The following is a 14,896-nucleotide window of genomic DNA, read 5'->3' on the forward strand; positions in this document are numbered from 1 at the left end:
ACACGGCATAGGACAGTTGTGGCAAAATACATAGAATTGAAAAATTAGATATACTAACGGGGCAGGCATTACAAAGTTGTAACAAATAATTAGGAGAAGGTAGAACACTGAAACAATAGGAGGTTACTGGATACCCATGGCATAAACAACTGGGAGCACCAAATTTGCTGTGTTTTGCCACACACCCTTTTTTACCACCCGGCTACAGCTTCCCACCACCTGGCTGAAAAAAATTTCTGGGGAGAATACTGGGAGCCAAATAAAAAGTTTATTACAAAGAAGATTTGCCCACTGAAAGCAGTGAAGTAGAACTGTTAGCATACTACAATATAGCCGGATGATTGGTAAATGCAGTACATTAAATTTTGCAACCAGAAATCATGTCCGATGTTTCCAATGTAGAATTATTTCTGGCTAAACATTAATATAGAAAGAAATTTTTTTGACTGCTCCTGTGCAACCTGCAAGTGGATGGCAAGGCAGATGATTTTCATAAGGCTTTAATAAAATATGTGCCTGTAACTGACATTTTTAAATTAACTATTTGTTTTTACAGTTGTGGTTTGTGTCTCTCAAAACCAAAACGTTATGGCACTAGCCTTTTCCCAGGGCAGCCAATGTTGCTAATGTTCTGCTAGAAATTTTCAAGAGAGTGAGGTTTCTGTAGTGTCTAATGTAGGCTTTCTGTAGGAAAGTACACAATTTATAATGCTTCCTTCCCACACACAAATGACGTGGACAAGGAACGAAAGTCACACAGAAGAATTGAGGAACAATATTTGCCTGACTTGTTGTTTCCCAAAAGAGAGGTATTCTGATGTCCACTGCATTTTACTCTGTCAATCTCTACATGAAATTTAATTTCTATTGATCACAAATCTTACAGTGCCTGGGCTTCACCAATAGTTCTGGTCTCCAAAGGTATTAGATGACCTGTGTTCTGTGTGGAATACAGAAAGCTGAATGCTACAACCACCACTAACTCTTACCACTTCACCAGCACTGGTAAGTTGTTAAAAAAAACCCACTCAATTTCTAACAATTATTACCTTCAGAGGGCACTGCCAAATTTCCCTAACCTCTAAAGCTATGTACACAAGTCAGACGATTTTCGCCTGAGACAAATAGTTAGGTAGGTAGAGACTGCCTAAAAAATTGGGAAGGACCACTGTGCATTTCCATGGAGGGGGATATAGTGGGTGCTCATAAAAGTTAATTTCCAGCTCCCATCCTCTAATGTCTATTAGTACAGAGCTATAGGCTAAAAATAAAATTAGCCATTATTTGATCCTCCTTTTCATTTTAATTGTCAAATTCTAAGTCAGTTTAGAGATCAATTGTAGCTTTGCATGTACTTCAAGATGTAGTAAGAAATATTAAAGTAAACCCTGTAGGGATCAATGTAAAATACAAAATGCAGCAGCATAGTGAGCAATGTAGGGTATTGCTTTTGCCTTTCCTCACAAGAGTTTCCGCAAACGCCCAATGGGTGCTAGTAGTGGGAGATGGACAGCAAGGTAGAGATTAGCAGCATTACCTGCTGAATTTTTTTCTTTTTAATTTAGCCCTACACAATCATTTCAGTAAATCTTATTTGAAAATGTACTCCCCGAGTAAATCGTCAAACCTTCACTGACAGACAATGTCCTCATCCTTTGCACAAAATATAATATTTAAATAGGCCAATATAATGGGCAAGCTTTTTCAGTAGGTTAAATTACTATTATAAAAACTTACCAGGTGCAAAAAAGACTAAATACAGAATTAATCCAACAAGTGCAGTCCATGAATATGGCGTTGGGCAGTAATTATAAGCCCAAAATGTACCAGATTTAGATCTGGATTCATTTGTACATCTGAAAGAAAAGAAATGCATGACTTCACATATAGTTTTTTTGGCTTGTTTACAACATTCATGCATTTTAAGCATAATCTTTAAATCTGTAAGACAATCACCATTAGTGAACATGACTAAAATGTAGCCAGTCTAAAAATTCACTGAGCTAAAGGAAAACAGGCAGAAATGCTAAAACAAATAAAAAAAATCACTAAGTGAATTATGTGTGACATTCTTTAAAGCTAAAATCTGGCTAGATATATAGTAAAGCATCATAGTATTACAAAATCTTTAAATCTTTAAAAGACATGCAGCGAAAAATACTAATTTGATTTGCTCTTGCATTTTTTTGTACACCAGGGCTAAATAATAAAAGAAAGAAGCAGTACAGGGATCTGATCAATTATTGAAAGTTATTAAAATTTTTCTTTTTACTGTCCAGCCACAAAGGTGGGTTCAGGATGACTTGGACTCAGAGGAAATGGGTTAAATGAGGTTTGTCATCAGATGAGTACTGTAGAGAAAATATCTAGATTGATGGTAAATACTGCAGCAAAAGGCTAGTTTTGTTATAAATTTTGGATTAAGCTCTGCTTTAACTAAATTATAATGAAAATATAATTCCATACATTAAATCTAAAACTTAATACTAAAACTTAAATAATTATGAATAAAACACATTACCTGCCCCATTCAGAATGCGCTGTACTTTTTGGGTCAACTGAAATACATGATGAATCAAAAATATGCGATCCATTAATCTTGTAGCAAAATCCACAGTTGGGATCTAGCATACATCCATTACAAAAGCTGTAAAAATAAGTAGTTATTTTATTACTGTTCTTTTGTTGGTTACTGCAGAAAGGTTAACAACAAAATTGGACAAAAAAACTAAATTACCAGTTGTAATTTACTGTTGTTTTTAGGATAAGAATAGATGTTGTTTTAAACTGTTACCTGGTATATCTACTACCTGGGAACCCTTAAAAAGGTGGGGGGAAAAAGTGCACCAACATTTTTAAATCAGATTCAAAACATAAAACTTCTCTCCCAAATAGGGAATGAGTCAAATTCAGGAGCATACCAGTCAAAACTAGGAACAAATAATGATGGGGTGGCAGAGATCTGGGAGTCCCCTTATTAAAGGAGGCTCCCAGATTCCAAAGTCCTGCTAAAACGCCTCTATTGTTTTCAATTGAAGCCTTCATAATAGGTTGTGAAACCTAGAAACGTGTGAAAATGGCTATAAACGCCTCCACTGAAGTCATTTAAAAATTCATAAATGCGCCAAAATGTGCAAAAAAGCCTCCATTTTTGTGCAAGAATTTTTATCTCTCCATCATTCATAAAGTAGGACCTTTGTAATTGATTTGCTTACACCTGATAAATTATCCATCATACTGGTTCCCAAACTCATAACTTATATGATTTTGACCATTTACTTACATTTCATTTTCTATTTTTATATCCTACTCAAGAACCAATACAATAACTAAAACCCATCTTGAGCTACACTATTATGTATACATAATGACCATGTGGTCACAATTCACTATTGTAAATCGGTATACTATTATTGTTAGAATACATGAATATGCAATATGTGAATATGCAATAATTTGATAGGTAACCATATTATTATTATTTTGTATACCAGAAAGAGTAAAAGACGACCGTCCTAAATTCTACACAATTTATGTGAGCTGTGTGATGTCTAGAAATAGTACAAATGTTACTTTCTAGTAAACTTTTATTTGCCAAAAAGCCCCTTCTTTGCCTCTATCCTCTTCATGTTGTGAAGTGATTTGGGGCTGGCATCTGATTTTTAGTGTGAACTTTATTGGAGAGCCTGAGATTTAATAATCCCTTTGTTCTTGATCAAAAAATTAACAAAGATAAAAAAAAAAAAAAAAAAAAAAACAATCTTAAAATATTATTTTGTCAACTATTTCTTCATCTAAACGTTTATATAGTGATTAATTGTGAATATAAATAAAAGCATACCTAGAGCAATACTGAAAGAAAAAAATTGGTATATACACTGAATACTCACCTATATTTTGTACAACTAGAGTTTTGACTTTGAGGATCTGTCGGGGTGAATGTAACTGGTGGCGAGACTTGAGCAGATAACAGAAAACCCAAGGCAAGGACAATAAGGGCCATCGTTGTACCTAAAAACATTTACAATTAGCATGGCTCTATATATCTGACAATCAATATCAGTAAAGATTTTAAAAAAATGCAAAACTCTAGTAAATGAATAAATGGTATGGGGTCATTAGTATTTCTTACTATAACGTTTAAAAACCTAAAGCAACCAAGAAGAAACAATCTGGACAAGACTGGAATCAGAGTAAATTCTAAATGTTTTTGTGTATACAATTAGAATTCACGTGACACTAAAAAACTCTTTGGGGAATAAAGCCAAGGTATTACTTACCAATTGTGTAAGCGGATTTGTATCACATGCTAAGGAGTTGCTCCAAGATTAGATATTTCTGGAAAACAATGGTCTCCTATGCCTTATGCCACTGGTGAATTATCTACTGCTTTCATTCTGACTCACATTTGACTATGCATAGGACATGAATCACCAAATGGTGTAGAAAACTTTTTTTTTTTTTTTTTTGCAAAGGGATAGACCATGACCCTTCTACAATAAAACATGCTCACCTGCCTGTTCTTAATCTTCTTTTACAAATTACACTGAGCTGCACATGCACAAATAGGTGAAGAATGCCAGGTATCCAAGCAGCCCTGGGAATAGACCCCTCCACACATGCCAGCCTGGAAAATCAATGGAAATAAAGGGCCTGCCAAGTCAATTTTTAATTTTTAGTTTTACTTTAAGGTCTTGCTACAGCATTTCGATTGGGTCTGGACTTTGACAACAACTTGAATATTTTCTTTTTTAGCCATCCTGTTGTAGATTGTCTGGTGTGCAAGGGATCATTGTCCTGTTGCACAACCCAATTTTGGCTTAACTTTAGCAGTTAGAAGTATAGCCTTAACATTTGACTCTAAAATACTAGAGTGCTACACAGAGATTTTCATAGTTGACATGCTGTGCTTCGGTTTCCAACAAATGTGGCAATATCCATTGTGGTCAAACCTCTTCCCTTTGGTCTTGTTTGTCCAAAGGAGGCTTTGTTCTGAGATTGCATGGTATGACCTTGGGGTGAATTTGCTTGGACATCCATTCCTGAGATGACTGGTAATGGTCTTGAGTGCTTTCTACTTGTGAAAATTCTTTCTCACTAGAAAATGTTGGACATCAAATTGTTTGAAAATAACTGCATAACCACTCCAGATTAATAGGCAGCAACCATTGCTTCTCTAAGATCATTGCTAATATGTTTCCCCTTTGGAATTGTGTTAAAACACACCTGAATGCTCTAACCAGCAAATGCCCAATTAGGACGCGGTCAGAGTTATGTTTCATTCTGTCTCAGTTCTGCAATATAGCAGCTGAAGGAGGTATTTTAGGGCTCAAGTTGTAACCTTGTAGTAAATCTGATGCACAGTCCGCCTCACTTCTCATATTTATTTTGCAAGGCAATGCTAATTTGTAAACGTTTGTACTACACCTAACCCCAGGGAACAGGCTACAATATTTTAAACCCAAGAAAACAAATGTCTAAGAGTACCCCAGTCAAATACTAGACCTCAGTCGAAATGAATAACTGTGCCAATGTATAGCTTTTGCTGTTACTGCTCCATTCAGACTGACCGCCTTAATTTGGTGGTAATAGAAAATAAAATAGGATTTCCCAACAGTTGTTCTGTCAGACAATTAACATACCTGTAAGACTTCCAAGTGTGAGTTTTCTTCTACCAACTTTCTCTACAAGCCAAACGCCAACAAATGTGAAACCAAAGTTTGTAAATGCCGTAATAGCTGAAAGCCAAATAGCAAGTCTGTCATCATCCACACCTGACATCTGCAGAATTGTTGCACTGTAGTACCTAAAATACATAAAAACAGCAACAAATAGTATAGTACAACTGCAATTTACAGCAGAGATGGGCATGCCAGCCTACTTCTGTGGACATGGAGAAACATCCATGTGCAGTTTATGTTTGGTATGCAAAGTCTGGCATCTACACTATGTGCATGTCAGCATGCATTCACCAAGCAGGTGAAGTGGGTCTATTATGCACAAGTCAATGCATTTCACAGATGTGTATTATACAGCAGCTTTTTGCTTCTGTGAAAAAGTGGACAGTCATGTATGGTTTGTGAGAAAAGCAAAACTGCATGTGCCATAAATATAAAGATGGAAAAACAAAGCTTCAGCAATTACTTGGTTAGTATTACCATTTGTAAAAGAAAGAAGTATCTAAATACCATCAGGTGGAATCATACACACACAAAAAATGTGTATAACAAACAGGGGCACTCAGACACAATGTGTGTGCCAACAGTCTCTGCACAGAAACATAACAGCAGATGGTAGCTTCCAGGCTGTTTGCTTACTAGACACCCTACTGTTCATATTGAACATTTTCAGAAACCATACTAACTACATCCGATCAGTGAACAAATATTAACATAATACTTTAATGAACACTTTTACTGGTCTCACGGTAAAGCTATGGTTTAAAATCTAGAATATATCATACTGTAGTCTAGCATGAAAATACTTCTTTCAAGGCATGCCTTGCAACCCTGCAAGAAGTTACTGCCTAAACAGATTCTGTGGGAATCTATAGCACCTTCTTTTTTTCTATTTTATTGTGCCACTATTACAATTATTACAATAAACATTTCAGGATTTGTACGGACAAACCAAACGTTTAATGTATTTCTGCTTTATAGTTCCAGGAGCAGCTTGTATTAGTTCTTGTTTTGTGTACCTATGCTCATTTTTATACAGCTCAACAGCAAATAAGCACTGTTCTGCAATAGCTTTCCTGTCAGCTTTTTGATGCCTTAAATACAAAGACCAGTACAGACAAGCAGAGCCTAAAACAATTCATAGGCTAAGTTCAGCAAATGGTTTCAAATGGTAACCTGTATCACCACTGACAAAATACTAACTGCAACTGCACATTACAAAGCATATACAATCAAATGGTAATTTGTCCCCCCCCCCCTAACAATGTCCATGTAAAGGGAGTACAGCAGTGTCAGAGTGGTGTGGAGTCAAAAGTGATTGCCAATAGAATCTTGTAAACATCTCAGTAAAAATAAAAATCGAAATATAACAAAACACTAATTTAGTAAGGTACATTGTGAGCTTACGTCAACTGTTTTCTCTCACCTCCAGAACTGGCAGCTTCGGTTTGTGGAGGCGAGTGAAAGAAATAGCTATATCTAAGCTAATAGGTTTAAGGCTGAAGCAGAAATGGGTGACAAACACTCAACAACCATGAATAGTGGACAATAGTTTCACAGAAGGCCTAAAAATGCCTTCAAATATCACTTATTTCACAGTAAATTAAAAAAATAAGCAGTTCTCTAGTAAAAGACAAACACTAATTTTCATGAGAATGAAAATACACAGTTGTGTTTTTCTTTTCTAAGCAGACAACCTAATTTGCTTGACAAAGAACTGCTTAAAATTAAGCCTTTTACTTCTACTTTTTAATTCTTTACCATGCCTGTTATGTGTACACACCCTTTTGCATTTGCACAATCTATTGATATGTGCTGTTCTATATGGTGAAATCTCATGAATACACCTGGGTGTCAAGGATGACCTGCTCCTATTGGTTCAACAGAAAGAGAAATCTCATACATGAGTTTCAAATAAGATAGATGGGTTTTCAGGGCCACCGTTTTGTACCAAAATACCAATATTTTACTTGCTATTCATCAATTTCATAGTAAAACATCCAGTGTAAAACATCCACGAATTGTACATAAAATATTGGTTATTTATGTAAGTCCATATATGGTATAACAGGTAAAAGTCCCATCTACCGATGCGTTGCGTGATTCTATAGGCTTCTTCAGGGGAGTTTGTAACAGAGAATCACCATGCAAACATTATAGATGATTGAAAACTATATAATTATATATGAGCTGACAATATTTGTTGATGAATAACATTAGTATTTTGGTTTGAAACCTTGGCCCACAAAAACACATCCATGAGAATTCTCTTTCTAAAGTTATGTATGGATGAGCATGGTATTAGGACCGACCAGTTAGGAGAGCTGCCAAAACTGGAGCTGCTTTTTTCTCCAATGCAGTTTGTTCAATGCAGCACACCACTGCCATGCACTGCATAGAAAGTGTACTAAATTTAGTGTGATGGTGGGCTAATCAAAATGAATGTCAACATAGAGTAATGTGCAAATAACACACGTTGATGTAATGCAAGGTAAAACGTGTATTATTGTGATGCATAAAGATTTCAGAAAGTATTCACAACCCCTTAACTTTTTTCAAATTTTGTTATATGCAGCCTGATGCTACTATAATTTATTTCGTTTATCCCATTTATCTACATTCAGTACCCAATAATAACAAAGTGAAAACAGAATTTTAAACACTGTTGTAACTTTATTAAAAGGGAAAAAAACTGAAATATCACGTTTTACAGTATTTGCATTATTTGCCTATTTGCAACAAAACATTTAGCTTGTGTGTTAAATCCCATTGCCCTTGATCACTACTGAGATGTTACTACGCCTTGATTGAAGTCCACCTGAGGTAAATTAAATATGATTTCAAAAGGCACGCATCTCTCTATAGAAGTTCCCATAGCGGACAATACATACCAGAGCAAAAACCAAGCCATGAAGTAAAAGTACCTGCCAGCCTGATGTAAAGCCAATGGCACCATGTACCATGTTTGGTGGGACTGTCCCAGGATTAAAAGATATTGGGTACGAATATATCAGATGGCATATACAAAAATAGGTAAAGCATTTCCGAAACGTCCAGAAGAGGCTTTGTTGAATCTCAAACCATCAAGTTCTACTAATTTGCCGTTTACATTGTTGACCTATCTATTTATGTCGGCCAGGATGGTATTTGCTAAAGCTTGGTGGTTTTCTAAGCCTAATGTGGAAGATGTTAAGCAGAAAATGCTGTGGTTTTTGGCTAATGAGAAAATGAGGGCAATTCTTAATGACAATATGATAAAATTTCAGAAAGTTTGGGAATCCTGGATTGAGTACTATATGCCTATGGGATGGGAACGTACGTTTTTATTATTATTAACAGTTAGTTAAAGCCCTAAGAAATATAAAGAAAATTTAGAACAAAAAGTGACCAGGTACTTTTTTTTGTGTGTGTTGTTGTTTGTTTTACTTGTTTATTGTAAAAATAGGTTATGTTAGGGAGTAGATAATAGAGGAATAAATAATGATATTAGTTAAGTAGGGGATAAATGTGGTTTGATAGGAATATATGATATGATGTATCAGTGTAAATAAATGTAACACTTTTTTTGGGTGAATACGCAATTTAGTAAAGAAGATATTATTCACAACAGGGAATTGTATTGTTCACAGTGGAATTAACATTTATTAATATTATATATTTATGATGGTAAAAAGATATCAATCACTAAGATAATTTATCTATCCCTATCACTATGGATAATTATTTTTCACTATAATGAAAGCTATTTAAAGATAAAGGATATTGAGTTGAGAAATTATTTTACACTAGGGTTATTTTCCTTTTTTTCCCCTCACTAAAGATATGGGAAATAATATTAGATCCACACAGTGTGGAGAGATAGTTATTTTAATCATTGTGGGTTTCACATTCATTATTTAGAGAAGAGAAAAGAAAGAGAAAGGGAAAGGGAAAAAATGTAAAAAAGGAAAAGGTCACTTATATTGGCAAAATGCCTATTTATTAGAAGGGATAAGCAGCTGTTTCTCTTTAGAATTACCTCTCACAAAGGAAGGTAGTTTTAAGGTATTAGACACATTTAAATGGAACACTAATTGGGATAATTGTTTGACACTGGGAGGATTTTTTTTCTTTAGCAGGGGAAAAATTATTTTGTTATGATGCATATCATTATTGCTATAAAAATTGAAATGTTATAAGAAATGAAACTATGTTGTAATGTTAAGAAGAAATATAAGAATGGATGGAAATATCTATATTGAAGCAAAACGTGGGGATAATTTAAAGAATGTAAACCTCAATGTTGTATTATAGAATATACCTTCTCTTTAATCAACCTTTGTTTGTAAGAAAACAGAAGAATATATGATTTGATAATGTTTATATGAAAATGTAAACTCAATAAAAATATTGAAGAAAAAAAAAAGTACCCGCCTGCAGAGATAAGGTTTTCATAATTCTGAAATGGAAAACGTTTGGCACAACCAGGACTCTTTCAAGAGCTGGTGGCCTTGCCAAACTCAACAACTGAGAGAGAAGGGCATTAGTGAGACAGGTGACCAGGAACCCAATGGTCACTCTGACTGAGCTTCAGAGATCCTGTGTGAAGATGGACTAAGTTCCAATAAAACTGTAGTCCCCTACTGATCTCGGCTTCATGGCAGAGTGGCATATGAAAGAAGGCTTGGAGTTTACCTGAAGGACCAGGCATTGCTCATCATCTGCCCAATACCATCCCAACAGTAAAGCATTGTGGTGGCAGCATCATGCTATGGTGGTGTAAGGAACTTACCTTTCCAGAGAGCCTGCGGCGTCCCTGGGGATCACAGCCACAGAGGGAGACGCTGCTGCAGCGGCCAGCATGGCCGAGGCTGCTGCCCTGCTCGCAGCGTGTCTCTCCCTGCAGGCGGAGGGATCCGTTCTAGCCGAACTACTGTTCGCCCAGGTGGCATCCCCAGGATCCCTATAGAGGTGAACTGAGAAAGTCCTGTTTTCAGCACTCCTGCGGATGTGCAAAGTAGGGCACGTCCCAGGGGTGCTGTGGGAAGAGGTGCGCACGCTACCACGTGTGCCTCTTGTACCTCAGCTGCCTCGCCGCGGGACGGGACATAGTTTGAATTCCCTGTGGCCAATTGGCCGCAGGAGATTTAGTTATCCTCCAATCAAATGGCGCTGACCTTGGATTGTTTGTGACTACTCTTGCCTGCTGCCTGCCCTGACCTCAGATTGTTCCTGACCTGCCTTTGCCTTACCCTTCTATACCACACTTATTAGACTGATTATCTGTGATTAACCCTTGCCTTGTTTCATGACTACAAATAAAGCTTGACAAAAGCATTCTTGGAGTTGTGGTTCTGTGGTTTGTGTGCCCAGGCGCATTACAGGTGGTGTTTATTTAGCAGCAGGGTCTGGGAGGCTGGTCAGGGCTGAGGGAAAGCTGAATGAAGCAAAGTACGGAGATATTCTCAATATAAACCTGTTCCACGGGGCTTAAGACCTGAGTAAAAGGTTCCTCTTTCAACATACCAATGACCTAAAGCACACAATGAAGAGAACACAGGAGTGGTTTAGAGCCAACTCTGTGAATGTCCTAAAGTGGCCCAGCCAGAGCCCAGAACCCTATTGAACATCTCTAGAGAGATTGAAAATAGCTGTCCATTGACATTCTCCAATAAACCTGACCGAGCTTGAGAGGATCCCCCTCCCCCCAGTCCAGGTGTGCAAAGCTTGGTGCATCATACCCAAAAAGACTTGAGGCTGTAATTGCTGCCAATGGTGTCCCAACTAGATACTAAGAAAAGAGTCTAAATACTTATCTAATTGGGGTATTTCATTTTTTTTTCTTTGTTATACATTTACAAATTTGTCTAAATTTTGTTTACCCTTTGTTGTTATAGGGTGTAGATTACTGAAAAAAATTAAATGATTGTAGCATCAGGCTCCAACATAACAAAATTCATAAAGTAAAGGGGGAGCTAAATACTTTCTAAAGGCACTGTATGTGAAACTGGTTTAATGCTCCAAAGCTTTCATGAATGTTTAAAAGGAAGGAGCAGGTAGGGAGAGGGTAACCAAACTGGTCTGAATTAAACGACCACAGACATTTTCTCTGACAACAGAAACCACAAAAAAAGAAGAAAGGTTTCAAACCTTGTCTATTTTACAAATGTGCTTTTATTGCCCCCCCACCCTGTGTGTTACTCATTTACTGTCTATTAGAATTCTTGGGAAAATGAGAAAAATCTCCAGAGTGGAATTTCTCCACTAAACACAATATAAAAGGTTGCAAAAATTTTATACATATTTTATTATATGTTTTTATGGCCAGGGTTGCAACGATTTAAACCTTTACAACAAAAAAATGTAAATCCAAATTTCTATGTAAAACACAGGACATTTTGAAAAGCTAAGTACAAGAAAATGATGTATCAAGCAGAGATTTGAAACATGAGCATACAAATGTCATCTTCCATTTTATAATTAGCACAATGTAAAGACATAGTTCTCCCCAGAGGTTTTTGGCTGGTTGCTCCGCCCGGCTGATTTGAATACCCCGCCCAGCTCTCCTCGGCAGCTCTCATCCTCGGATGCACGGATCTCTGTGAGGCTGCTGTGTGCTCTGTGTCTGTGCTGCCGATGAGAGGTGAGCACACAGTTCAGCCTTCATGTGAAGGGGACACAGGCAGCCCCGCCCCCATCTCATAGCACGGGTAATATGTGTGCCATTAGAAAGAATGATTTTTTAGGGGAACAGTGACTTTTAATGCAAGCTCGCCAGTGTAAAGCTGTCGGAGATGCGCGGCTCCGGCCGCGAGCTCTTTCAGTTGCTGAATTGCGCTACGGCATACGATTTCGGATCGCGAATACGAATGCGCGAGCGAGCTTCCGATTTTGCTTGATGAATCAGCCTCAATGAGTTTACAGTAGATCACTAGATCTTAATCCATTACTGCACCTCTCAAATTTGTTAGAATTGGAGAAATAGTTGAATGCACATGAAGCCAACAAATCTGCAACAAACGGAAAGATGCTATGTCAATATGGACCAGAATTCCTGGGGTGTGCCAAAGGGGTTTCAACCCAGTTATATATTGGATATAACTATATATAAATCTATGTTTAATGTCCTTGATTACATTTTGGTAATAATTCTCGTTCTTTGATTCTAGTACAATTTTCCTATTTGTGTCTTTCAATATGAAAAAACAAAACAAAAACAAAGTTGATTTAAACTGAAAGTTCAGTTTGGTTTTAAAAAAACATTCACACGGTAAACCACATCTGTCTGGCTTATCTAATATGTGCTGTACACATCAGACATAAATGTGAATATAAATTTCATGGAAATGCATGAGAAGCCTCCTAAAGCCAATTTCAAATAGTTCAAATTGTCATGTACAGCCATGAGGAAATGAAAGTACATCCTTTATCAATTCTAAAGGGGATGATAATTCTCAGGAGATAAAAAAAATCACCTGATCCTATTGGGTATACACAACCTCAGAAAAAAACACATGCCATAATTCACCGCGTGAATAATTATTTAACAAAAAATAAGTCAAAATGCAGGAGCAGTGTGGGAAAAATTAGGTACACCATTATCACTTCCATAGGGTATGTGGCAGTGAGGTGCTGCTAAACAAATGCACTTGATTAACAGATCATCAGACAGTGGGATCACCTCTATAAAAGCAGACATTTTGGCAGTTTGCTGGTCTGGAACATTAAGTGTGTGTTAACACAATGCTAAGGAGAAAAGAAAATTATATTACAGACACAATTGTTGCTAAACATCAATCTGTGAAGTGTTATAAAGGCCATTCCTAAACAACTTGAAATACATCACTTTACAAGAGAGCTGCCAATCTTCTAAGGAGAAGACATCACTGGGAAACTTACCCAAAGGTCAGACAGTGCAATGCCTAATTAGGCAAAAAACCCAGGAGATAAATCCAGGACTCTGCATGTCTCAGTTAGCATGTTAAAGCTCATGACAGCAAAAAATATAAAAAAAATTTATTTTTTGGAAGGGTTGCCAGGAAAAAGTATCTTCTCTCAAAAAAAAAAAAAAATGGCAGCACAGGTTAAGTTTGCAAAGATGCATCTGAACAAGCAATAAAACTTCTGGAACCAACAGACTGGATGGAAGTAGAAATGTTAGGCCACGATGCACAGCACCAATTTTGGTAAAAGCCAAACTCAAAGTATGACTGTCGGATTGAACCCTTGCCTGGAGCTGAGATCTTGTTTGGCAGTGATTACCCTCTTTCAGATCCTGAGCTTGCTACCCTAAGGGAATATAATGAGAATCTGAAGAAGGGATTCATCCAACCGTCCACATTTCTGACTAAAGCAAGCATATTTTTTGTGGGGGGAAAAAATTATGGAACTCTTCATACTTGCATTGTCTTATCTTAATAAGATTGCAATAAAGAACCACTATTCAAGTTTTCCTATCAGAACTCCGGCAAAGGCTGAGGTTGGCTAAGGTCTTCACCTTAAAAGTGAGAAACTGTATCCAGTTTGCAGGCCTGATCTTATCCACATAGGGGATAGCCACAGATTCTAAAAGATATCCCTAGCGTTAAATTGGCCAGCTCCCACTAACTGAAAGGGCATCCAAGGATCTTTAGGTTTTGCAAATTTTTATCGCAAATTCATCAGCCATTGTGGCCCCACTTACGCAGGTCACAAGCCCATATTTGTTCCCTTCTCCTGGACTTCCGAGGCCCAGCTACTGTTCGACTGATTAAAGTCTCTATTCATATCTGCTCCCATCCTAAAGCATCCCCTTTCTACCTTTCGTTTTGGAACTGGATACCGCCAAGTCTGCTGTCAGATTAATCTTGTCCCAACAAACCGGGCCCAAAGCTCCATTACGTTCGCTCTCATTCTTCTCTCGAAAATTGAGCACCACGGAGAGGAACTATGACTTTGGTTATCAAAAGATATCACCTAATAAATGGGGAGGAGTGGTGATATCTTTTAGAGGGACATGCACATACAATCCTCATTTTATAGGCTACAAAAACTTGAGTATTTGAGCAAGGCTAAGAGGCTGAATCCTCGCCAAGCTCCCTGGGCTTCCATGCAACATTCCGTCCTGAAGGAAAAAATACAAAAGTTGACAACCTTATGCCGTGTTTTTATTGAGGACCAATCCCCCACACTTCCACCAGCAAAGAACTTTCAAATGTGTCAGTCAGACCTCTCATAAGCCAAATCAAGAAAGCCTTGTG

The 14,896-nt window shown here is 37.2% G+C and overlaps 1 protein-coding gene across 1 annotated transcript in view; it reads right to left on the reverse strand.

Annotated features, from left to right (window-relative positions):
* Positions 1–14,896, reverse strand: part of SLC2A13 (solute carrier family 2 member 13) — a 100,099-nt gene that overhangs the window by 15,633 nt on the left and 69,570 nt on the right. Inside the window, exons 5-8 of the mRNA XM_072401632.1 lie at positions 5,643–5,806; positions 3,891–4,011; positions 2,522–2,647; positions 1,738–1,856 (exon numbers count right to left, since the gene is read on the reverse strand). Coding sequence (XP_072257733.1) covers positions 1,738–1,856; positions 2,522–2,647; positions 3,891–4,011; positions 5,643–5,806 — 530 coding nt within the window. The remainder of the gene's footprint in view (positions 1–1,737; positions 1,857–2,521; positions 2,648–3,890; positions 4,012–5,642; positions 5,807–14,896) is intronic.

Source organism: Pyxicephalus adspersus, chromosome 2 (assembly GCF_032062135.1).
Source record: "Pyxicephalus adspersus chromosome 2, UCB_Pads_2.0, whole genome shotgun sequence".
Lineage (NCBI taxonomy): Eukaryota > Metazoa > Chordata > Amphibia > Anura > Pyxicephalidae > Pyxicephalus > Pyxicephalus adspersus.